The sequence below is a fragment of the Bactrocera neohumeralis genome, chromosome 6 (assembly GCF_024586455.1).
Source record: "Bactrocera neohumeralis isolate Rockhampton chromosome 6, APGP_CSIRO_Bneo_wtdbg2-racon-allhic-juicebox.fasta_v2, whole genome shotgun sequence".
Classification (NCBI taxonomy): domain Eukaryota; kingdom Metazoa; phylum Arthropoda; class Insecta; order Diptera; family Tephritidae; genus Bactrocera; species Bactrocera neohumeralis.
Window position 1 is genome coordinate 50,664,642 of NC_065923.1, and position 27,454 is coordinate 50,692,095.

General features: G+C 33.7%; 2 protein-coding genes across 3 annotated transcripts; both read left to right on the top strand.

Annotated features, from left to right (window-relative positions):
- Positions 1 to 2,451: 2,451 nt before the first annotated feature.
- Positions 2,452 to 15,538, top strand: LOC126763456 (multiple inositol polyphosphate phosphatase 1). Its single transcript, XM_050480988.1, has 8 exons — positions 2,452 to 2,594; positions 7,826 to 8,002; positions 11,141 to 11,232; positions 11,289 to 11,435; positions 13,081 to 13,170; positions 13,249 to 13,490; positions 14,046 to 14,145; positions 14,944 to 15,538. Exons 2-8 carry the CDS (start codon positions 7,828 to 7,830, stop codon positions 15,499 to 15,501), a joined length of 1,404 nt encoding a protein of 467 aa, XP_050336945.1. The 5' UTR covers positions 2,452 to 2,594; positions 7,826 to 7,827; the 3' UTR covers positions 15,502 to 15,538.
- Positions 15,539 to 19,030: 3,492 nt separating this feature from the next.
- Positions 19,031 to 25,876, top strand: LOC126763445 (nuclear RNA export factor 2). Of its 2 annotated transcripts, XM_050480958.1 has the most exons (13): positions 19,031 to 19,149; positions 19,206 to 19,438; positions 21,449 to 21,904; positions 21,963 to 22,100; positions 22,161 to 22,307; positions 22,421 to 22,522; positions 22,591 to 22,885; positions 22,936 to 23,273; positions 24,301 to 24,442; positions 24,499 to 24,746; positions 25,204 to 25,326; positions 25,402 to 25,607; positions 25,689 to 25,876. In XM_050480958.1, the coding sequence occupies exons 1-13, from the start codon at positions 19,131 to 19,133 to the stop codon at positions 25,783 to 25,785; spliced, it is 2,544 nt and encodes an 847-aa protein (XP_050336915.1). In that variant the 5' UTR covers positions 19,031 to 19,130; the 3' UTR covers positions 25,786 to 25,876. The 2 variants fall into 2 exon arrangements, with proteins under 2 accessions (XP_050336915.1, XP_050336916.1); XM_050480959.1 differs by lacking the exon at positions 25,689 to 25,876 and having other exon boundaries at positions 25,204 to 25,342; positions 25,402 to 25,491.
- Positions 25,877 to 27,454: the final 1,578 nt, after the last annotated feature.

The window sequence follows — 27,454 nt, forward strand, 5'->3', positions numbered from 1 at the left end:
CCGATTGCTTTAAAATTTACATATGTTCTTCTACTCATTTATAGTTATCGTCCCTACCAGAATTGTTTATTTTCGAAAATATTTTCGAATTTATTAATATTATTTTTTAAACGATTTTTAACGAAAAAAAAACAAGATTTTCGTGACTTTTTTTTGAAGTTTGACACTTTTTTTAATGAAATTGATTATATTTGGTAGGGACGACAGCCGCAGAACTACTGAATAATAATCCATTCGATTTTTTTATTTCAGACAACATGAACAGCCGCTATCACCATCACCAGTGAACTACTTTGATTAAAAAAAAATATATTAAAAATGTAAAAAACGAAAAAAAAAATGTTTGTACATTTCAAAATACAAATAAAAATATATTAAAAAATTAAAATGATTGAATTTTGTTGTCGCATAAAAAAAATAATATATGCGATAGAGTTACTAATTTTTCTATTACTTGCATTGTTTTCTATCCGGAAAACATATAATTTGATAGGAGGAATTTAATATGTCAGAAATCAAACATTAACATAGGCTCACGTTCTATGAAAAAAGGTTTACACGGGGATTAAAAAATATTCTAATAAATTGTATATTCTCGCAGCATACATATATAATTTGGTAGCTTTGTTTTCCTAACCTACATTTCCATATTTTTCACCGAAAGACTATGCACTTTATAGCTTCATTTCTGAAGACAGGCAACACACAATTCTAATTCTATTTTCTAATTCTTCCCCACCCTTGGCTATTGCGGCAATGTATAGCTGGATTGACCGCTCGTCATCACAGGCTATCGGTGGCGGACCTGGATTGCTTAATAGCATCTCCATGGACATATTAATCAGCGCAGCTTGTACCCATTTTCATTGGGCTGTGGGAATTCTTCATCCGGGATCTCCCTCGTCCACCACACCAATGATCCGGCCACTTCAGCAAATAATTTTGCGGACATCATTCCAAGCGAAGCCAGGTCCTTCTCCACCTGGTCTTTCCAACGGAGTGGAGGTCTTCCTCTTCCTCTGCTTCCCCGTCGGGTGCTGCGTCGAATACTTTCAGAGCTGGAGTGTTTTCGTCCATTCGGACAGTATGACCTAGCCAGCGTAATGTCAATGTCGTCGTATATCTCATACAGCTCATCGTTCCATCGAATGCGATATTCGCCATGGCCAACGCGCAAAGAACCATAAATCTTTCGCAAAACCTTTCTCTCGAAAACTCGCAACGTCGACTCATCAGTTGTTGTCATCGTCCATGCCTCTGTAGCATATAGCAGGACGGGAATAATGAGTGACTTATAGAGTTTGGTTTTTGTTCGTCGAGAGAGGACTTTAATTCTCAATTGCCTACTCAGTCCGAAGTAGCACCTGAAGGCAAGAGTTATTCTGCGTTGGATTTACAGGCTGACATTGTTGGTGGTTTATACTGGTTCCAAGATAGACGAAATTGTCTACTACTTCAAAGTTATGACTGTCAACAGTGACGTGAGAGCCAAATCACGAGTGCGACGACTGTTTGTTTAATGACAGGAGATATTTCGTCTTGCTCTCGTTCACTGCCAGACCCATTTGCTTTGCTTCCTTGTCCAGTCTGGAGATAGCTGAACTAACGGCGCGGGTGTTGAGGCAGATGATATCAATATTATCATTCTACTCTACTGAGAATTTAAACATGGGTCTTCTTTTATAGATCGAATTGTCGATTTACAACGTCTATTATGATACCATATCCGTAGTTATACCCAGTCTGGCTCCAATGGCCAGCCGACATTAAAGCATTGCTTCGTACTTCAGTTGAATATGTTTTGGCCAGATATCGAGGATAACCTCCAGAGCCTTTGTGGATGTAATTTTGATTGCGCCCGGGATAAGATGCCTCCCTGCCGGTTGCCACAAATGATCTGGTGAACTGTTTAATTAACAAAATTATTAAAACATGTGCAAAATGGGACTTTGATTATTAAGATATTTTCTTTCTCTTAGCAATCTAGAAAAGCTTTATTTCTACATGGAAGCGTATAATGAGTCAAATATCTTTCAATCATCTATCCCAATAGTAACTACTTATTTTATTAATTCTAAATATAAAGATAACTGCTCGATAGCAACTGTCATTATAATTTCGTGATAAATGTACCTTTGACAACGTCAAAAGAAACACATATGTATACAGGTATTATTTATTCTTCTACGGAATATAAGGGCCACCTAGCTCATATGCATAATAAATTAATTACAAGTATTGTATAAGTCGCCCAAACATTCACATACATACATAATACATTCCTATAATAGAAATTATACAAACATAAATGCACAGCGAGCTTTCAGATATGATTTTCAATCAGCTATAGTAGAGAATCTAATATGTGAGAGTCATATACTATATTCTAAGGTCATTTTTGAGAGTATTAATCTGAAATGTATTTGGTTATTTGATTGGTGATACAGCGAACAAGTTTTTTGTAATCTTTAAAAGCGCGTTCCTTTTGACCAATGTTCTCAGTAGCTATTTACATACATTTGTATACGGACGTTTTGTTTCAATACGAAGCAATTTGAGATACATTGAAATAAAGCGCGCGTTTATTTCTAAAGGTAAAAAAATAAATATAATATTTGTTGTGATGAAAATATAATTAATTCAATACTAAGAAAAAATTAAATAAATAAGAATAGTATTAAAATGGTGAAAACATTCCTCTTTCAAAGTGAAATTAAATTAATATAATATTTTGTAATAAAGTGACGCAACGAAATTTTCACTTTACTACTAGTTATATGTGTATTTGGTAAATAAATATAAAATGCTGAGCTCATTGGTTTTAATATATGTACGTGAAAATACATATTTATGTGTATTCACATTTGTGTTCAAAAACATGCAGGTGCGCGTTGAGTTATTTAGACGATAATAAACAAACGTAAAATTCAATAAATACAAATAATCATACTAATTATTGTTATTGCAATGTTCACTAAAAACTAATTTTATTTAAAAAATATCACAAACAGCTTCTTAATTGAACTTGATTAGTGCAAAATTGTAGATATACAGTTATGTAAATAAGTATAGTACACTGCTTATTTTGAATAGTATAATTGTATTGAATGCATAGTTTGTTTTGAAATAGTATTTTTCCAGCCACAGTGATATTACGTATGTATGTGCTTTAGGGGATATACTATACATACTATATATACATACCTGTGTAGTATTACATAGTGCTGTTTATATTCTTGGCGGATTTTCAATTGTGTTTGGACTGACAACAAAAATATTTATTCAGCTTCTTTCTTCTATTTGATTTCAAAACTGTAAATGTTCTTAACTTGACGATTTATACACAAATTATATACATATGTATATATGTAATGTATATATCTGTTATATTGTTTTCTTTTTTTTCTCCAAAACAGTTGCGATTTAAAGTGATTAAGAGATTAAGATTACCCAGAAATTCGCTGAAATCACACCTTTGAAAAACTTTATAAAAACATTTGCAATGAATATAATTTTATGAAAATGCTGGAGAGAAATTCAACTGCAGTTCTTTCAATGTGTTGATACAGTGCAAAAGAAAATATTTATTAATATAGCAAAGATTTGAAAAATATTTATTATATTACATAGACTTAACAATTAAAAATAGTTTGAAAAAAGCTTATTATAATTTTTTTTATTTTTTCCAATATAATTTATTAAAAAATGTTTGTCCGGAATCACTTTCCAAAATAAAGTGAAATAAACTAAAATACATACAAAATACAATCAAATAAACTAAAAATACATTTAGGGGAAACATAGCGTTGAGAATTGAATTTACGTAAATACATTTTTGTATGTAATTCAACAACAATTTTTTTGAACCAATGTAAACATTTATGATTTTACGATGCGTTGTGACGAGTTGTGAGTTCCCTAATTAATAAAGTTAAAGTAAAAGTCGAAAAAAACAATAAAAATAGAAGCTCTCAAGAGAATTTTACTTGAGTAAGTTGTCTGAGTAACAGTCTAACATTCAACTATGTATACATATAATTATATATATGTTAAAGTATTAGCCGGAGTTTAACTGCTGTCAGGTATGTTATTTTCCCTACCTTATTAATAGTAGGAAATTAATTTATGTGCGTATGTAAGTAAGCTTAATAGCTGGCCCTTTTTCTTAGTAAATCAATACGTTTTTATTCCTTTTGGTTTCGTGATAAAAAGCAATTAAAGGAATTAGTGCTTCGAAAGTGATTGGACAAAATTTAGCTCAAATCTCAAATTAGCTGTGCTGACTCCTTTTGAAGAATGCTTACGTATATACATATACATAATATATGTATATATTATATTATAATATTATATAGTAAAATATACATAAAGGTAGATATAGTCAATCAATTCCATTACGGCCTTCCTTCCTAATTGCATGTTTCTTTTGGCTATAGGCCTCTAAAAGTTGAAGTGGTGTAAATACATATACATATAATAGTCGTCTTTGGTTCGCCATTTCCTTGCTCGATATCTTCGAGTGCTATTCTGTTGTCAAAACTTTTCTAAGCAATAACAAAGCTAGTTATCTGTAACCATCTTTGGTGCAGAAGAACACCGTAAGTGGTACGCAAACAATCAAAGCTATAACAAACAGACTTAGTGCAAGCAATTATCTTTAGCATTACATGGCACAGAATAAAATTATATTTGTAATAATAACCGGCGAGCACACTCACACAACGGTTATCTTCGCAACTACTTAGAGTAAATGCAAACGGACTTAACGGACAGAAGTATTAAAATCAAGCATATGTAAAGCTGTACCAAGTAAAAGCCCTGGTGCGTAAATTGATATTATAAAAAACAGACCTAATATGATGATTTGAGTGACTTCTGTAAATTGGGTTAGCTTTCATAAAGATACATATTTCTGGTATAAAGTAAAATACAGTAATGAAGCCAAGAAAAGAGGAAGAGGAAATGCGTAGTTGCATTTTCAAAGGTTAAACACGTTTTATCTCGATTTCCGATTTTCGGCAAAACTACGAGTCTTAATGAAAAAAATATTATTTTGGTACAAGACAAAAATAAAAAAATCCAAAAACTTCATTATTTGAATTTTTTCACATTCATTTTCAGGTTATGTGAAAAAGAAGTAAATACAAAAGTATTAAAAATATTTTCATTGTCTACAACTTTGTCATATAACTGTTTTCTATAGGATACTTGGTTTTGGCAAAAATAAAACAAAAGCTGTTTTTAACTCTTTAAAATAACCACACCCTTCTCCTTTCACTTCCCGATCTCAGATCGTCCGTAATTTAATTTTTTTTTATTTTATGCCGATGGGTTTCAACGTACTATGTTTTATTAAACTTTTACCATTTTCCAAGGCTTTTTCTTTATACAAGTTAAAATTTTATAATATGATTTTCATTTTCAAACAGAAACGGACTTGGATTCAGTGTTGTCTTAAGACTAATTACAATTGACTTCTAAATGAAAGCAAAGTTTGTCCTAGGTCACGTTGCTAGTTTTGTTGATTTGCTGATGCGGTGTCAGCAGTTGATCAAACGCGCGAGTTAGGTTAGATGATATTCCTCTTACACCGGAAATCACTGCAAAAATAAAGCAAGCATATTCTGAAAACGAGTGTGAACTAATATTGCTGATGCAGCGTCGGCAGAAGGTAGGTTTCGAGTATCGAATTCTTGACTGAGTAGCTTACATACGTAAATGTTATGTCTTTTAAGATGTGATAAACACTTTTATAACTAAAGCATATAAATATATAATTGTATGTACTACATATACCTCATTCAATGTATATTATCTAGATATGTATATAGGTAAAAGTAAAGGCAGTACTTTATTATATATTTCAAAAGATTCTATGAATACGACTTGAATTAGTGGAAAAAGTATTCGAATATTGGGTTCATCGAATTTGTTATATTCAGAACTTAATTGTATTGATTTTATTTCACATTAAATTAAAAAACATTTAAATTTTCTTAACAATTAGTGTGTTTTCTTTTTAAGAAATCGTATCACCCTTATTGGTAAACCCTGTATAAATAAGACATCTTTAAATTGAATTCAGAGTGGTTTACGCATTAAAAATAAGCGAATCTGTAATCATACTCTTCTTAATATGAAAATGCTCAAGTCTCGAAGAAGTCCTTCCCGATGCAGACAGAGGTTTCGGTGGTGCTCAACGTCAGCTTACACAGCCTTTTTAGCTTTGCGGGGATACCACGTTTAGACATAGCGGTATAGGGGCAGTCCCTTTTCGTGCTGTCGAAGGCGACTTTAAAATCAACGAAAAGATGGTGTGTGTGGATCTTCCTTTCACGGGTCTTTTCCAAGATGTGGCGCATGGTGAAAATCTGGTCGCTTGTAGATGTTCCAAGTCCAAAGCCATACAGATAAGGTCCAATCAGTTTGTTGATGGTGGGCTTCAGTCTTTCATACACTACTCTCGATAAGACCTTGTAATATTAAGGAGGTTTATCGCACGATCATTGACGCAGATTGTGGAGTCCCCCTTTTTGTGGATTGGACAGCGCACACTTAGGTTCCAATAGTCGGGCATACTTTTATCCGACCATAACTTGCCAAGAAACTGATGTACGCATCTTGTCAGTTCTTCGCCAGCGTATTTGAATAGCTCGGCCGGTAACCCATCGGCCCCTGTCGCTTTGTTGTTCTTCAAGCGGGTAATTGCTATTCGAACCTCATCATAGTCGGACAATGGAACATCTATTCCATTTGAGGAACAATAATATCAATTTCAATTAATTTCGGAACTTGATTTTATTGGATCTCTTTTTTCAGTCGTTCGCGTGATATATCTTTTCTTCTATAAAAGTAACCCTGCCTTGGTAACCATAAGCACGTTTATTTGGTTATAAAAACACCTAGTAATAAATCTCAGATTAATTTATTTAAATCTGAAACTAAGTGACATGTTAATTTCATTCCAAAAAATGCCTGCCGAAGTTTATTTAACTTAAGTATATTCATTTGCACGTGCACCAATATGTTTAAAATAATTTATTGATATCTCTAGTTTATTATCAAATTTTACAATATTTAAGTTGATTATCACATGATTGATGACATTTAACTGAATAATCAATGATTTAGTTGATTTTCACTTATCTGACTACTACTCGTATACGCTACGTCTGCAATGCGGTCGAGATAAGTATATCTACTATAGATATATTAATCTAGAATTGATTTGTAGTAAAGTATGTAATTTAATATAATGAATTTGAATTTGTATTATAATTGAATTGTACTTTCACATTCTGATCCTCAAATACTTTTCGACCACTTTTTGCAGCAATTGAAACCGTATGCCAACAATAACGCGCCGAATATTCTCTTCCAAGCAGCAATCTCGGGCTTATCTGCACACTCTCCCCATAAAAAATAGTATAGCGGTGTTAGATTGTACGATTGGGGGGCCATGAAACAAGCCAATTATGAGAGATTATGCGCTCACTAAAAATTTCCTTCAATAAATTGAATCTTCAACGTTAACATTTTCCAATCCAAGCACGAAAAAGTCATTAAGTATGGCTCTATAAGTTTAACTTTTGACCTGCTTCATTTTTCTGTCCATAGATTCTTTCACTTTACGATATAGAAATCAATACTAGAAATTTGATGATAAAGTATACTAATTTGAACTGAATACTGCCAATTTCACTTTCTTGCAATTACTTTTCTTAAGTGTTATGTTATTTCAGTGTGAGTGTAGTAAAATTCGTAATTAATCCCAAAATGCTTTTGAATATGAAAAATAATAAACTATAACCCACTTATCTTGCAGATATGAGATTCCTGTTGGCTATCATTTTAGTGTTATGTTTGCAAATATGTGTTCACAGTCAAGATGATTACTGTTTCGGCAAGGACACGGAAAGACCTCAGACACGACACTTTACTTCGAAAACAGCCTATCAGATAATTAAGGGAACGAACATGGAAAAGGAGTACTTGGTTCCAGGTGTGAATTAACATTTTTTTCATCTGTTTACTCATTTACTCATATTCCCTTTAAATTATTTTAAATCTTACTATACCAGTATAGCTCAATTCTTGTGGATATGTTTGCATGTATTTGCATTCAAATTAAGTTTTCTACAAATTCTGAAGAAAGATCAGCAAAAAATTTTTAAACGACGAATTTCGCTACATATGTACATGTACATATACTATCATCTATGATTAAAAGTTATACTACATACATTTTGCAGAAACTTAAAATTATGGGCCAGATTTACAATTCGTGTTTTTAGATCAGTCAATAACCAAAACATCACATTAACAATACAAAAATTATTTAAGTTGATTCAGATGGGGGTAGGCTTATGCTTTTATTTTGATGCAAATTTTAGTTTCAGTTTTTCCATATCTAAATTACTCAAAATAACCATATTTTAAACACATTATTGTTAATTTTTATAAGTTATAAAGGACACTCGCGAAAACTCGAACACACAAACAACTCCAACGTTCGAAAACTAGAACATGTTTTCTTCTCCACTGGCTACTTTAAAACTCGAACAAAAGTTTTCCATTATCTTATACGCGAAAATATATCATACACGACATATGTACATACATATTCGTACTGTTGTTTGTTAACATGTCCACCTCAGTTTACAGTTAGAAATTGTGCAACGACCGATACATGCACTGTTGTTGTTAGATACGTATTTTTTTAATTGCATAATGGGACGAAAATTAAATGTTTTGAGTTTAGCAAAAAGAGGCTGAAATAATTAATGCAGTCTATCCAAAGAATTCAATATTGCTAAGTTCACAATTTGTGGAATCGTAAAAAAAGAAAAACAAATTTTAGAATGTGTTAACAATACGCTATCGGGCCCTGGAAAACGTAAAACGCTCCGTGTTTCAGAACTTCCGAAAATGGAAAAGGCACTTTACAAATGGTTCTTATTACAACGCAGTAAGAATTAACCGATCAGCGGATTGATTTTTAAAGAAAAAGCTAACGAGTTTCATGCCAAGTTAAGCAAGGACAGGTCAAGGTGTTTTGCCAGCGATGGATAGACTCAAAATTAAAAAACAACGTCATGGAACACGCCTTATTTCAATCTCAGGGGAAAAATGATCTTCGCGACCGGAACTAGTAGAGCCGTTCAAAACTTAGCTATAAGCAAAAATTCAGAAAATTGGCCTATGTCCAGAACAAAAAAAAACAGCGTATTACATTTACAAAATTTACATTTTTGGTGTGTATCAATGCTACTAGAAAACACAAGATTAAATTACTTGCAATTTGAAAAGCAAAAAATCCTAGAGTATTTAAACATTTGAACTGCCCAGGGGAGTAAAAAAGTATAAAATCAGCCGGGATGACATCAACTCTGTTTAAAAATTGGTTTTACTTTTCCTTTTGAAAGAGAAAAAATTTTAATTAAAAATAATTTTCGAATTTCTTTATTTACTTTACAGTATTAATTACTTTACAATATAAAAAGCCACCAACCAAGAAGTCGTTCTATAATACGAATTTAAAACTTCTGGTTTAATTTATAATGTGTAAAATAAGTAAAATGTCTTAGCAGTATTAGGTGAACATATAATATTAGATATGCTATAGCTTAATTCTGAAAATGTGTGAAGTCTTTTCTTTCCCAATAAACACCATTTAAGTAATACTTAATTTCCATCTGACTTTAAACCGTTTATTAAAATGTTGATCAAATTGTGAGACATTTAATAAAATGAAGTGGATTTTCTTCTTGAATATACATATATATTTAGGAAAAGCAAATTGTAGTTATGAAACTAAGAGAGTGTACGATCTATAATATTCACCAGCTAATAAGATATCAAATTTGCCTATAAAGCATTCGGTTTTTTGGATACTGCATATTAAACTCATACATAACATTATACTCTCGCAACATGATACTACACAGTGTAATATTTTTGTTCATATAACGGTTGTTTATAACTTCTAAAGCGTACTAAGATAGATATAGAGTCGTAACTTCTTACATGTGTTCGTTGGCAGATGGGCGTAACAACTGCCACGCCCACAAAACGTCGTTAATCGAAAACTTATAAAATGTTATAACTAAACTACAATATTATCACAGTAATACTCAGAGAGCATCTATTTTTGGTAATGATGTGTTGAAATGTTAACAATTGATAAAATCGAGTAAGTACTGTACGGGAGCTAGGGATAGATACCTAAATATATATGTACATATATGGTATGAAAGGAAAATTAAGTGAAAATATAATACTGGATGTACTAAATTGATGTGAAATCGGTTTAATAATGGTTTAAGCCCCGTGATTCTGATGTTTACACATCGAATACCATTTAAAACCAACTTGGTTTTCCATGAAAATATTTGTGCTATGTTAATGAAATTAAACTCAAAAAATTATAAATTGCACAAACATGGTTTGAAGGAAATTTGTTTCATCAAGAAAAATCTTTAATGACTTCCAGTTTTGGTATATTTATTTATTTATAAAAAGCAACATTGAATCTTAATATATTATTATTAATGTAACTTGGCCTTACATATAAAGATATATACGAATCAGCCAGAAAGTCTGGAATAACAAATAAAGAAATTTGTTGAATAGCTGTCTGTTTAATGCCCTCTTGTGAATTCAGCGCAGCGCCTTCATAAATTTTATTGCAGGGAGTTTGTGATTTGAAGTCAGCGAATCTGCACAAAATTTCCATCATGTTTCAGGCCTATATACCCGAATAGATTAAGTTTGATTATGGCCATTTCACTATCGATTTTGAAATTTGTTAAAATCATGTAGATAAGGTCTCCCAATGAATATGTATTTGGCATGATTTTACATGATTTTAATAAAAGAAAAGTTTTTGTTTACATCACCAAAAACAACTGTAGTAGAAAAACTAAGTGAGTCTATGACCTTCAATATAAATTAATAAGATACCACATATCATTGTAATCTATTTAAGATTTTGTCACCTGAAATGTATTTTCCTTACTTCTTTCCAGTTAATTTTGTCTTAGTTAATAAACAACATTACATTTCGATACGAGCACTATTTACAATAACTTAATTTATTAATGCTTTTTTATACATGTATATCCAAAAATTTTATTTACAGGATGTAAAGCAACAAAAATTTGGATTTTACACCGACATGGAACTCGATTGCCAACAGTAAGCACCATACAAAAGGCTCCAAGATTAGAAATAGTATGTTGAGAATTTATGAAAAAACTATTCGGTGTTCAATAATGTTCTTTTTATAGCTTCGAGATGAAATTGTTAAAAACTACCGCGTTCGCCGTACAAAACCGGACACAAATGCGCTCTGCTTAGAAGACCTCACTCTGTTATCCATGTGGAAATGGAATGCCAGTATTACAATTGATCAAGAACAGTTTTTGACTCCACAGGTATATTGTAAATATAACAGATTGATGTTACACTTTGTAAGAAGTCAACATAACTCTTCACAAAAAATTGAATGCTATTATATTCTAGGAACATGTTGTACAGGGTATAAATTCCATTCATTTCCGATTACTCAAGTTGTCTTGGATATGAAAATAAGTGATTTTATGATGTGTTCTAGATATGATTCTAATACATTCCTAATTTCGTCGAATAACGAATATTGAATTCTTTCGCTAAAATTTTAGCTATAATTTTTTTGAATGTTTCGTATTTTCCCCGCTTTGTTTCATGAAAATTGTAATAGTGTAGTGTAAAAATGTAGGATTTCACTCGACTTAACCTTTCTTCCTTGTTGAATTTCGACATGTAAAATTCGGACTAAATAGACCCAACTCTTTTTTTACACGGTAGATACGTTCCTCAGAAATCCGTGTAAAAAGAAACCGTGTAAAAAAAAGAGACGTTTCCTATAGTAAAATGGGGGATACGTTCGATACCTACGATGTCATCTGAAAACCGAGTAAGATGAAATAAAGAACTATATTTACTTCGAAAAAGCGTGTAAAAAATGTTGAAAACTATAAAATTTCGCATATGCAAACAAGTTGTATCTTCATATGGCATTTTATTGAGCATTAAAATTTAAAATACATAATTCATACAGATGAAAAATTGGTAGAGCAAGCAAAAAATAAAAGAAATCTGTAATTCATCTAATTCAAAATTAAGAACAGAAAAATTAGAATAGAAATAAAGAAAAAATATTTACATAGCCACACAATTATTCGTCGCTACTTGATAACAAGCCCAATTCTTTGCGACGAACTGGACTAAGTCGGTATTATCACTGAAGATATCCATTTCAGCAATGTAAATATCATGCGAACAAAATGTTTAGGTAAGAGTTATCGAATAAGGGCATTTCCCAGTTATTACTATGTATGTTCATTTCAGCAATGGTACCAAGTGTGGTAAAAACAAACATAACATTACCAGACAGTGATTTTGAAACCGTACTAGATTGAAATTTTTTTACAAAATTTTTTTTTGCACCGTGTAACTTTAAATTCGTGTAAAAAGAAACCGTGTAAAAAAAGAGTTGGTTGGAGGGTGTATATCTCACTTTCTTTGTATAACTTACGAAGCAACGGAAATAAATAATATTAAATGAGACGATGTTTCTTGCTTGAATCTGTAAATTATAGCGCATAAAACTGGTAGCTGATTGAAGATTTGCGATTATTAATAGGTCTACAGAGCGGATATACAAAGTATATGTTTTTCCGAAGTTCTCAGAAGCTAAAGGTAAAGCTTGGGTTTTGTTGGTCCGTCAATTAGACATATTTTCGCCAATGAAAAATTTTCAACGATGATGAATCGTATTCAAAAACCGAGTGGAAAAGTTTTATAGCAAGGGTTTCTGAGTTTGAACGTAAGAAAATACTGCGAAAAGTTAGTTGATGACATGCTAAAAAAAATGATCAGATCGATACTAGGAAAGACAAGGCAAGGAAAATGTATTATGAATGAAAATTATTCAGAGAATAATTTTTAAATTTTTAATTCAAAGTGAGAGTTTGGGTTGACCGTGTTATAAGTCCTCAAAATTAATTTAATGCATGCTATTAAATTTAATTTTTTTAGGGATATGAAGATCTTAAAGGAACAGCAAAAACTTACCAAAGGTTTTATGGTGATGTTTTAAATAAAAATTACAATAACAGCCATTATAAGGTAGTATTAATACTTTTTTTTGTCAGAAACTGTAATTGAAGTAATTATATGTTTTAATAATTATTACTAATTTAATAGTTCCGTCACACAGACACGCAACGCACTACAGAAAGTTTTAAGGCTTTTGTAGAAGGTCTCTTTGGTGTTAATAACACTGTACAACCAGAACCAATTCCAGAACAGGATTTGCTTTTACGGCCTTATGACTATTGCGAATCGTGGAAAGCTCATGACTACAGCGGAATTAACTCTGAGAGCTATAAATTCAAGCATTCAGCTGTCTGGAATAAAACTATTGAAGAAATCTCAAAACGATTGGGGTATGAATATTTTCCATTATTTGTTTTATTGTTTGAAAATTAAGTAAGTAGAGTAATTTTAGGCATGAAAAAGTTCGTAATATAAAGAGAAGTGTTGAAAGTTTAGTGCTGATATTATTTCTGTCCTTTTTAAATTAGCGCTTGTAATTTGTTGATGCTTTTATCACAATGAGCATTGAACAGTGATATGATTTCACGGCTAATTAGAAGATACTTATCTATATCCAGCTATTGCAAATCAAAAGTACGAGTTATATAGCAATAGCCTGAGTGATTGTTCTTCAGTATGATAAGATAGCATCTTTGCAACTGTTTTATTGTTTATGCAATGCAAATGTATCTTTTCGTCAGTTTTTTTTTTGTCTTTTTAAAAACGTTTATTACTTAGCAAATAACTGGACGAAAAAACAATTATTATGAACTAATAACGAACGATGAAGTACTAAGTTCAAGCGGAACTGTTCAATAAATAATTTAACAGTTTGAAATATATGTATATACAAAAGTATTTTAAAATAACTATGAAAACATTTTTTATCATAAATATTTTGTCAGATTTCAGTATCCTTTGGAGTCAAGTGATGTTGAATTGATGTGGGATATGTGTCGTTATGAACAGGCCTGGCAAGTTGATCGCATAAGCGCATGGTGTGCTGTAAGTATCTGTATACAACTCTTTTGAACTCCGATACTGTTTGAATTAAAATGTTTTTAAGCCATCAATTGCTTTAGAAGGTTTCACAATACCCTATCGCAAGAATATAATAATAATAGAATAGATGAATACCCCCTGTGACTACTGAACTCAAATTTGTTCAATAATTCACCGTATTTAATACGATAGTTTCTCAGTAATAAGTATATCCGAATATATCACTCCCTAGTAAATTATACTTACATATGTCATCGGCAATCGGTTAAAACATACGTTTTCTCCAAGGTCATATGCCTATGGAAACCTCAACAAATATTCCGTGTAAGATATATACAATTTACCTGAAACTACATACATATATACGATATTTTCTGTAGTTCTACTGTATAATACTGCGAATGAATAAATTTAAATCTCTTGATAAAGCTTGGGATACGTATTACTGTAAATAGGTTGGCATTGCATATAAGGAAAATCGAACCATTGCTAAATTTTTTGTGGTAATATACAGAGGTTGATGTTGCAGAAAATAATTAGTACAATTGATGCTCGAAAATTAAGGTACAAATTTGAAATTTGTCCGCCGTTATGTAAGATATGTGGTTACCTTCGAGCTTTGCCCTTCTTTCCTTACTTCTTTTATTATACAATTTTCGCTGTTACCAAGAAAAATTTCCATCCTTAAATTCCTACACTTTGAAAATATATGTATAATGTTTGAATGCGGCTGAATTTTACCCTTCCATAGTTTTTTGATTGCTTTTTCACTATATTTCTAATTTACTTTCTTTTCTATAGGTTCTTACATCTGAACAAGTTACCATACTTGAGTACGAAGACGATATGAAGTACTATTATAAACTCGGCTACGGTTATGAAGAAAATACTCGACTTAATTGCCGTGCTGCTCAGGATATGCTGACACATCTTAACAGCGAAACTACACCTAATGTTGTTGCTTATTTTGCGCACACTAGTGGAGTGCAGACACTTCTTGCTGCTTTGGGTATAGCAAAGGATAATACGCCTCTTACTGCCGCCAATTACAATAGGTCCGACTACAAATGGAGAACTAGCAATTTGGATCCTTTCGCATCAAATTTTATTGCAGTAAAGTATGAATGCAACGATAACATGCCCGATAAGGCTATATTCTTTCTTAATCAAAACGCTGTGGAATTGGATTGGTGCGATGGTAGTTTGTGCGATTGGCCTGAAGTTTTAAAACAGTATCAATCACTTTACACCGCTGATTGCAGCAATTTTTACTGTGCGGGTGCAAGTGCTGTTTCTATAGTAACGTCATTATCTTTGTTGTTATTTTGTACATCTATAATCTTACGCTTAATGTATTAACGTAAAAATAAAAATTAGTTACAAATGTTTTTATGTATTATTATTGTATTATTTTATTTGTATGGAGGGAGAGAAATATATTTTCTCCTTTTAGACCTTTCAAAGTACTCATATATTGGAATTCGCTACATGGCCCTGAAAGGTATTATAAGGCTAATTTCAGGTTCAGATTCATCCTCCAACTCAGACGTTGGAATATAACAACCCTTTTTCTTTTAACAGCCGTGATTTTGAGCACGTTTTGATTGATTTTTATGAAACAAGCTTTAGTCGGAGACACATATACAAAAATTTCGAAACTTATTTTTACTTGCATCATAACTATTTCCTTTACTACTTGAAAAAGCATACTATTGTAAAGGATGACATGTGAAAGACTCTCTCATTTTTTCTAATTTTTCTCCTATCACTTTCCCTGATTATTAAGATTAAGGAATTTTGATCAACTGATACCAAAAAGCGGGATGCCAGAAATAAAATTGCTGAAAGTATCTCCAAATCTGTGCTTCCAAAAAAACTGTGGTTTTAACAGCTCTTTCTGTGAGTTTAGTATCATATCATCCTCACTATTGTGGTTGCGCATGTGAATAAATTACCTTGTTGTGACGTGGGAGCCAGTCGCGAGTGCGACGACTTGTTTGATGACAGGAGATATTTCGTCTTGCCCTCGTTCACCACCAACCCATTTGCTTTGCTTCCTTTTCCAATCTGGAGAAAGCAGAACTAACGGTGCGGGTGTTGAGGCCAATGATATCAATATCATGGGAACCACAGCATCTGTACATTCCTTATTAAGTTCTGGCTTGCGCATGTTGAAGAAGTCCATCACGAATAAATTACCTTGTTGTGACGTGGGAGCCTAGTCGCGAGTGCGACGACTGTTTGTTTGATGACAGGAGATATTTCGTCTTGCCCTCGTTCACCACCAACCCATTTGCTTTGCTTCCTTTTCCAATCTGGAGAAAAGCAGAACTAACGGTGCGGGTATTGAGGCCAATGATGTCAATATCATCGGCATCCGCCAGCAGCTATACACTCTTATAGAAGGTTGTACCTGCTCGATTAAGTTCTGCAACATGAATTATTTCTCCAGCAGCAATTTGAAGAAGCCGCACTATAGGGAGTTACATTGTCTGAAACTTCGTTTGGTATCGAACGGCTCGGAGAGATCCTCAACGTCAGTTTACACAGCCGTATTAGTTTTGCGGGGACACCAAATTCAGATATCGCGGCATAAAGGCAGTTCCTGTTCGTGCAGTTTTGAAATCGGCGTAGAGGTGGTGAGTTTCGGTACTCTTTTCACGGGTCTTTTCCAAGAGTTGGCGCATGGTGAATATCCGGTTGGTTGTTGATTTGCCAGGTCTAAAGCCACACTGATAAGGTCCAATCAGTTTGTTGATGGTGGGCTTTAATCTTTCACACAATACGCTCGATAGAACCTCATATGCGATGTTTATCCCACGATAGTTTGCGCAGATTGTGGGGTCTCCCCTTTTGTGAATTGAGCAGAGCACCCCTAAATTCCAAACGTTGGGCATGCTTTCGTCCGACCATTTAGTATTTTGCCGCCGTGTTTGAATAGCTCGGCCGGCAATCCATCAGCATCCGCCGCTTTGTTGTTCTTCAGTCGGGTAGTTTCTATTCGAACTTCTTCATGGTCTTGCAATGGAACGTCTGCCCCATCGCCATCGGTTGGAGAATCGGGTTAGCCTTCTCATGGCGTTATACTTTCACTACCATTCAGTAGGCTGGAGAAGTGTTCTCTCCATAATTTTTGTATGCTCTGATCTTCAGTCACTAAATCACCTCTGGGGGGTCTTGAAATCCTCTATTAGACGCCGTATCTTTTCGTAGAATTTTCAAGCATTGCCCTTGTCGGCTAGCTTGTCAAGCTCTTCGTACTCACGCATTTCGGCCTCTCTCTTTTTCTGTCTGCAAAGCGTCTCACTTCCCTCTTCAACTCTCGATATCTATCCCTTCCCACACGTATTGTGGCCGATTATAACGTTACGAGGTAGGCAGTCTGCTTTATCTTCGCTGTAAAACGGCACTCCTTATCGTACCAGTTGTTCTTTTGCTTTTTCCGAAAAATAATGGTTTCGGTTGCTGTTGTAAGCACGTAAGTAGTTTGAATTGCCGTCCCACAGTTCCCTCATACCGAGTTGTTGACGAGTGTTCTAAGAGAACAGGAGTGGAAATCGAGTAGAAAATGGTTCGGCTATCTGTTTTGATTGCAGCTTCTCGACGGGGAATTTTCCTTGTATTTGTTGACAAGTGGTTTTGCTGCACAAGATGGTGGTCAGAGTCGGTGTTAAGACCTCGGAGCGTACGCATGTTTAAAATACTAGAGACGTGTCTTCCGTCTAGCACAACATGATCGATCTTTTTCGTGCTTTTTCGATTCAGAGACAGCTGGTAACTTAAAGAGTTTATCTATGCTGGAAGATAGCACCACAGATAACCATATTTCGGGTCCCGGCTAAGCCGATCAGCCTCAACCCATTTTGGGATGTTTCCTCGTGAAGGCTGAATTTACTGACTGTTATACCAAATATACCTTCCTTACCCACCTTGGCGTTAAAGTCGCCAAGCACGATTTTGACATCGTGGCGGGGGCAGCTCTTATAGGTGGACTGCAAGAGCTCACAGAATCAAATCAGCGATATGTTGGAGAACTTCGCATTGATGCGGATTGTGGCTAGACGTACATCCACCGAGGTGAATGACAGTACTCGGCGACTCAGTCTCTCTCCCACCACGAATCCCACACCAAATTTGCGCTCCTTTATATATCCACTGTAGTGAATGCCACAAGGACCTGCTCTCCTCAGTCCTCATCCCGTCCGCCACATTTCTTGGACCGCGGTGATGTCCCCCTTTACTCTAACGAGAACATCCATCAGCTTGACAGCGGCACCCTTTCTATTATGGGATCGGATACTCCAGGTGCATGCCCTCAAATCGGAATGCTTAATTCGTTTGTCACGGTCGTCTCGCATATGAGGCTATTGAAAATTTTTCATTGGGGCCGTTTTGGCGGGTTCCAAACCTAGCGCAAAACCCTGTGGAGGGGATGTCTCGCCTTTTCTCTTCAGCTCGCCTTCAAACGGATGTTCTTTAGCTACCCAGAGTATACTTGATCAAAGACCGGTGGTCGTGAGCTGCTTGAGTTATATGTAAAAGGATCGGCCATTCCCAAGTGAAGGGCGATCAAAGAACTTTCCTCATTTGCGTGAACTTCTACACATGACTTCTTCCTCAAAACTACGTTGAATTTATTGTTTTTGAACGCGAACATTGTCGCAGTTGATCAACACGCAATAATATTAATAAGTTATTATTCTTATTCTTATGTAAGCAACTTTTATACGCGTGATTGCAACATTTTTATAAAATATTTTTTTGCGAAAGCAAAAATCACTCCTGCGCTTGTGATGTGGAATACAGCAATATTACTTAACAATAGTTTATTGAATATCGCAATGTTGGATCAAGATCAATTAATATTGTAAGTGTAGCAGTCGCCTAACATTCCTACGAAACCAACAAGTGTCAAAGGAATCACTGAATTGTTTATATCAAATATTAATTTGCCGGTTGTTTGAACGTCTAATATTTATAGATAAGAAATGGCTATTTCTCGACCGGGTATAATACATATGGGCTTTAAAATTTTACCATCTAAATATTATGTTTTGTTATAGATGAGGTCTATCAGTTTTCTAATAATCTGCCTATTGAGGTTTCTTATAAAAATACCACAACATACTCGCGCTGCAATACTTATGATCCTAGAGTTATTGCACAAGGAAATGCTTGGCATCAAATTGTGGTTCAGCACAATGGGAAATTCGGTGGACGGGATGGCATGCCAGAAATCTTGCAAGTAATCTTTGAAGCTGTAGAAGGAGAAGAGCTGTTTCCTGTTGCATATCGGGTAAATATTTTCTAAATTAAGGTCGTAACAAAAATTCATCACCTTATTATTTTATGAAATAATTTTATGACCTAACAGTTAAAAAAACATATACATAATTACAAAAATTAAACGTGATAAAAAATATAAGACATGATGTTCTCACAAATTATGAATATAGTTGATCATAAAAGCAAACTACATCAATGAGAAAGAAATTTAAAATATCCTATATAACTATTGCATCACCAATGATCAGCGTGACGAAACGAGTTGAAATCCGGGACTGACCGTACAAGCGATTACTTGATTAGAAATTGATATATCTTGATATGTTTCATGACATCCAGGGAGGGTTGGTATTGCAGAGGAGCGTAATCGGACATGATAATTAAGATACACCATTAACTGTGATTTAGTACAGGGGATTAAATGGTTAAATGTACATATATTCAAACAAGTGAAGCTAGCTCATCCACTCTTGTTGAGAAGAAGTCTTTTTTTATCATTTCCTCATACTTTGTTAAAATTGGTATAATGATATAAAAATCACGTCCGCACTCCCCAAATAACGATTATGTTGAAAATTACGATAACTCACTGAACACAAACCTTAAATTTCACAACTAGAAGGGCAGGAAAGGTCTGTATGAGAGCGGTTGTAAAAATTGGGAATGAGCGTGGCGTTGATACTGATTCCAAGAAGGGTGAAATTGTAAACGACTTCAAAGTTTGATCGTCGAAAGTGTCGTGAGAACCAAGTCGGGAGTTTGACGACTGTTTGTTTGTTTGAGATATTTAATTTTGCCCTCGTTCACCACCAGACCCATTTGTCTTGCTTACTTATATATTCTGGAAAAGGCAGAACTAACGGCGCGGGTGTTGAGGCCAATGGTGTCAATATCATCGGCGTATGCCAGCTGCTGTATGTACACTCTTATAGAAAATTGTACTTGCTCGATTAAGTTCTGCAGATCGAATTATTTTCTCCAGCAGCAGATTGAAGAAGTCGCACGATAGAGAGTCGCCTTGTCTGAAACCTCATTTGGTATCGAACGGCTCGGAGAGGTCTTTCCTGATCCCGACGGAGCTTTCGGTGTTGCCCAACGTCAGCTTACACAGCCGTATTAATTTTGCGGGGATATCAAAATCAGACATCGCGGCAAAAAGGCAGCTCCTTTTCGTGCTGTCAAAAGCAGCTTTGAAATTGGCGAAAAGGTGGTGTGTGTCGATTCTTTTTTCGGTTCTCCAGTCTTGAAACCTTCTGTTAGTCGCTGCATTTTTTCGTAGAATTTTCGAGCATTACCCTGGTCGGCCAGCTTATCAAGCTCTGGAGAGGCCGAAGCCTCTCTCTTTTTCTGTCTACAAGTGCGTCTCGCTTCCCTCTTCAACTCTCGATACCTTTCCCATCCCGCGCGTGTTGTTGTCGATCAGACTGAACCCACTTTCACTTTACAATGTAGAAATCAAACATCATTACGCCCAAAAATTGTCGACTATAACTTTCCGAGGAATAGACTCCAAAAATGTAGAGCCCAGTGCATATGGATAATTTTTTCCAATATATCAGCCAGTCTGTGTGTATTGAAATTCGGGGAGAATATTTTTGCATAAACAGCATACCCTTCTGCCAAAAATAAAAATGGGGCAAGACTTGGCATAGCCCTCAAATACCTAGTATAAATATTTTCGATCTTCTGGTTGACTTTATATCGCATCGCATATGTAAAAAATCTAACTGAAATTCCGAAAGATTCTCATTCTTATAATTGCGTTTCTTCTTGCTTATGATTGTGAAGAATGGACTCAATACTTCCTTTTAATTCAAATACATACATACATATGTACGAAAATCACTTTAGCTTACGACAGAATAAAATGTTTGGTTACACCCGAACTTTAACTTTCTTTACTTGTTCTTTTATTAGTTTACCGTCAGCCTCAGGGCCTAAGCTATATAACACTATATAAGATTTTATGTATTAAAAATTTTAAGTCTATTGGATTAATTCTTTTTTTTTAATATAATAGCGCGGTGTAAAAAATGATCGTTTTCTCGTGCGGAATTGTAAAGCGGCAATAAATAAACTGTTTGAACATAACCTTCGCGTTCAGCTTTCTGATGCCTCTTTTGTACACCTGCAAATAAATTTTAATGTAGGTGATTATAAGTTCGGACAAATATCACCACACGCTAAGCTTGGGGAAGCACTCAACCGACTTTATACTTGTATGGAGCGCGTAAATGGTGTGGATGGTATATTAAATTTATGCCGATTTAATACCCAAATGGAATTTTGTGATCTAGCAGTGAATTTGGGTAATCGTGCTGTCTTTGAGACTATTTGTAATTTAATCTATCGCAATGAAGACAAATTTCGCTTAGTGAATGGGTTGATCCTAAGCGATAACGGTATCACAACTGTAACACCTCTGAAACTTTTTGCTGGTGCTGAATTTGTGGTTTTGGATTTAAGTAAAAACAAGGTAAAAACTCAAACGAGATTAAATAATATTTGTAATAAAATTTAATAACTTTTCACAGATTACTTCGACATCTCGTTTATGCCGCGATTTAAGCGAAGTGAAAGCAGACGAATTATTGCTCGCTGGTAACCCGATCACAACTGGCAACAATTATCCAGAGTGTCTACGACCTATACAAAAAAACTTTAAATTAATTGTAAGTTCATGCAATACATATGTACATTTTTATAAAGACTTATGTATATTATTTTTGAAGGATGGTATACCGGTCGAGAATTTATCGAAACTCTACTCGCCTTTAGACTACGAAGTAGACATCGACAGGAATGGGCATCGAGTAGATCTAAACAATAAGAAGGATATTCTCAAGTTCCAACAAAGTAATGATTGGCATGCTATTGTGGTAAAACAAATTAAATTGTTACTCCTCAACTTAAAATTGGTTTTCATGTAGTATTTATATATATGTATGTTATTATTTTTTATTTCATATTATTATTTTTTTAATATAAACAGATACCTGATTCGGGACAAGAATTTACCAAACATGAAATTATGGACTATTTTTTTATTACTGTTTCACAAAAGCTATCTGAGGTATATCCTTGTTATTATAAGGTGAACATCTTTGTCTATATATAATTTTAAGTAAAATATTTAATTTAAATTTTGCAATTCATTCATAGTTTTCGGCTGGTGAACATCAATTTCTGGTGCGCCAATGCTTTGATCAGCTCTATCACTTGGTTGATATTTGTAAAATGGAAATAAATGTTCCACGCTTAACTACTATTGTAGATAAATATTCGGCGCTCTCGGAAATTCAAATAGACAAAACTTTAAAATACTATATGCTTATGAATGTTAGACCGTTCATACAAGGACAAATAGAGCCCATGGAATGTATTGATAAAGCCCTCACACGTCGTTATAACGGTATAAATAGGCAGTTAAATTTGGATAACTTTGAAAGCGTCGAAGGTAAAATCCATTTGTAGAGAAGTGTAAAAAATTACAATGATAATTCGCAGGTTTGGAAAATATTGTCATCAATTTAAGTTCGCCAAAAATTTTGAGGCGAGTTCTAACGCAGGCATCTCGAAAACTTCTTACCAGTTGTGTGGAACTTCGTTTGACACACAATAAAATAACTAATGCTAATGTGTCAAAAGTTTTAAATATAATGAGTAATTTAAAAGCTATAGATTTAGGGAACAACTGGATCGTGGATTTGGAGGACGTTAAGAAGCTTTCTGCGCTTGGCTTGAAAACCTTACGTCTAGACGGTAATCCTTTGTGCACCAAATATTCATCCGCTGGTGAATATGTAAAAGCTGTTAGAAGACTCTTTCCGGAGCTGACAAAACTGGTAAGTTTTCGAAATGATATTCATATTTGGTACACTACTATAATAGGGTTGCCTTTAATATTTCGTGATTAGAGAACAATTAATCAAAGAAAATTTCTTAGTTAGGTCGTGTAATTGACCTTCGTGCCAAAGATAGCTGGATCTCGTTTAGACAGATGTAAACCCTGGTCCATTGTGACACCCAAAAACTTCTAAAAATTTATCACCAGGTCCTTAAAGATCAAAGTAGCGTTTTGAGGTTACCAACAAATTTTTAAGGCGGTTGATATTAATCCTCCCACTTCGCTAAGTTCGTCGAAGGTGTGTCCACCGAGATATTTCAATCTCAGTCTTACAAACTTCAGCAATTTCATGCTTGGAACCCCTCATGTACCCAGTTTCGCTGAGTTTGATAGCAGTATTCGCCACAAAGCAGCTTGCCAGCTATGTCTACAGATGTAACGTGTAATATGACATTGAATGCCAACTCAATAGTAAATAAAACAAACTCATTTTTATTTCATTGACTTCTAAATCATTTCTAAGTGCCCCATCGTATGGTGATTCATAAGCCTTTCCAACGTTTTCAATAGAAATGAAAAATCTATGGGCTGAAACCCTCAACAGTATAGCATTACAGCTAATTCCTTATTGAAGAGAATCAGCACTTGTTGATATTGTTCATTGTTTTTCTCAAGCCTTATCAACTCGTCTACGCCGTCCTTTCCAACAAGGACCCAATAAAGGTCCTTAAAAGAACAACTAAGCAGTAGGAAGCATTTTATTTATATATATTACATGCCACAGGTTTATTTCATAAATTTTTGATGCTTTTCTATATTTGCTTGAAAACTTTAAACCGCTCTCCTTAAAAAGCGATTTTTTTTAAGGTTTTTTAGTTATGATCTTATTCATATAAATGAGCAATATGACTTCAATCCCAGTTAACGAAAGCATACATTCCACGGTATACTCTATAGACAAACTTAGTCGTAGGAATACTTTTTGTTATAATATATACTTCTTTTTGTATATACATTCTTTTCAGGATAACATTGAAATAAAAAATAAAGGTTACTTAAGCTCTCAGAAGAACTTCTTGTGCGATGTAAGAGGCTATGATTTTGTTAATGAATTTGTACCACGGTTTTTCAAGTGTTTTGATTCCCATAATCGTTCAAGTTTGAAGGGTGAGTATCTGCTCGGATTATTTCATTTTTATTTTATAAACGATTTTACTTTTCAGAATTATATCATCGGAACGCAATTTTCACCTTTTCATTTAATTATATCGTTGGTCAAATGACTTCGCAAAATTTTAAACGCATATCCAAATATCGTGAAAATTGTAGAAACATACTAAAAATTTCAGATCTTTCCCGAGCACACACTAGTATATATCTAGGTGCTAATCATATCATGGAAGTGTTTTTTCAGCTACCCAGCACGCGGCATGATTTGTTGACCTTCAATACAGATACAATGATTTACAACGTATGTATTATATTATTATCAAATTGCTTTATATCGACATTTATCGAAGTCAAAAAATAAAAAAACCGGAATTAAAAAATCCTTCAATGATACACTAGTTTTTCATGTTTTCAAAAACCTGTATAAATTTCATTGAATTCTACCGACCGGCTTTCGAGCTACGATGGTCACCATTAAAAAAACAGCTTTGAGAAAAACGCTTTGAACTTTTACACTCAATTTGCGTGCGTAAAAGAACTCTTTGCTAATTGTCGAATAACTCGAAGAGAATTTGTCGGATTTACTTCAGAAAAACTATTATTTTGAATAAAGGAAACCATATACTTTTGTATGAGACATAGAATTTATAGAAAAACAAGAAGATATGCATATCGATATTACTTAGTACTTATATACATATATTCCACAAAATACACCGCAACCATATACGCATTTTTTTAAATATTATATTTAACAGGAAAACATGATAACATTAACAATCAATGGAGTATTTTATGATCAAGCTCCCAGTGTTATGGACACCGACATATTGATGTCTTTTACTCGAACATTTGTTCTTATGCCTGTGGAAACGAAACTTGTATGTTGAGTTATATGTACATATGTAATTCCATTGCAAAACTTTTATCCGCCTAATATCTTTATCTTATTACAGGGTTTTCTCAACAAAGCTATCAAGTATCAAATTGTCAATGAACAATTAAGTATATACAATCCCACAAGTCAACAGGTTAAAAATACCTTCAAATATTTTAAGAGTGAATGTCAAGATGACAACGATGATGTGACAGTATCAGATAAGGAAGCTCTCTTAATAATGTTCCAAGAAGTAACAAAACTCAAACCTCTGTGGTGTACTCGGTAAGAAAATATATTAACGGGAATGTAGTAGGAGAATATTGTAAAATGCAAGTAATAATAATATACTTTTTCATACATTAGCTTCTTGGAAGATGCCAAATGGAATTTTAAAAAATCTTTACTGATTTTTTTAAGTTTTTGTGACAATAAGAAAATACCAGAGACTGCTTTTAATTAGAGTATACATATTGGTCCAATTTCTTTAAACTTAAGTATAGAATTGTGTACCTTAATTCAAATAAAACATGAAGCAACCGAGATGACATAAATTTGTAATTTTCTATTTAAGGGGGGGGATAGCGTTAATTTGTGTAAAACAAATCACTATTTTATGATTTTTTTGAAACAGTTTAAATCTATTGTTAAAAACCATTGGTACATTCTAGCAAGACATTTGAAGAATATTCTGTTAAATTTCCATGAAGAAATTAAAAACAAAACGGCAGACAGTAAAAGGGGATTGCGCTGCGCATCATAACTCGATGCTAGATCATCTGAAATTAAAAAAATCAGAATTAAATCCCAGGTTACTCTGGGGAAGTTTTTCGAAAAATTTTAAATTTTTCACTATTTGGGAACATTTTGCAAAAAAAAAGATGTTTTCCTAAAATGGATAACATTGGGCAAAAACTACTATCCCAGAAATTAGAAAAAAATTCAAAGACTACTGAGATTTTTAATAACATTTCTACGAAGACACAACTTGCGTTGATTATGTAAAAATTCAAAAACGGATGTGTGCCAAACGGTAACATTTTCCCCTGTGTTGAGTTGGGGTGAAAAAAATTCCTAAGGTGTGCCCCAATGGAAAGTAAAATTTTGACAGTTTAATTTCAAAACAGTTAGTTAAATTATTCAATGTATTCGTAGAAAAGCATATACTTTGCTTGCTAATAACAATATTACAGAAATTAGAAAAAATTCAAAGACTTCTTATTAACTGAGATTTTTAGATAACACACTAGTCTACGAAGACACAACTTGCGTTCGATACACATATGTACATATACTTAATTACATTTACATTGATCAACTACGAAAAGATTATTTTTAATAATTTTTTCATCTTAATTTTAGTTTGCAATATTTCAGCTAAATGAAATAAATTCAAAAAAGGGTCAAAAACTGTTCTTATTTAGAGTATAATTATTTACATAGTGTCATAAAGTTATAAGTTATAACGATCCGAAAATATAGCGTTCAGAGTTGTATTTGCGTAAACTTATTTTAGTATGCAATGCAACAACAATTTTTTTAACTAGTATAAAAATTAATGATTTTATGATTTTACGATGCTTTATGACACATTGTGAGTACCCCAATTGTATTAAATGGAATAAATAATAACATTAACAGATTAATAATTAAAAATTAATCACATTTTCTATAATATTTACTTGTTATGTATACAGAGGTTCATTTAAATTCGTTTAATTCCGGATGCATATCTGTATTCATATTTGTAAGTTGTTGTCAAAATTTTTCCTAGCTCGGGAGCTGGGTAAAACTCGTTCGGATTCACCACGATAACGTAAAAATTTCGCTTTTATCAGTCAGAATTTTAATTTTTTACCGTTTGGCACACAGGCTATGCGTTCGAAATGTCAATCAAGTTTGCAATGTTGCAAATGTCAAGGATCACGTTGTAAAGTGCAAAGTTAAACTCAAAAGAGGCTTGTGAAAAGTGGCTGTCCGAGTTCTTCGTTAATAAGGAGGAGGGCTTCTAGGAGGGGGGTATTATGAAGTTGCCATTATTGCGATTATCGAACGAAACGGAGCATATTTGAACTAGATCCGATCACTGTAACACTTTTCATAAAACATTGAATAAAGAGCAAAAAAACGGA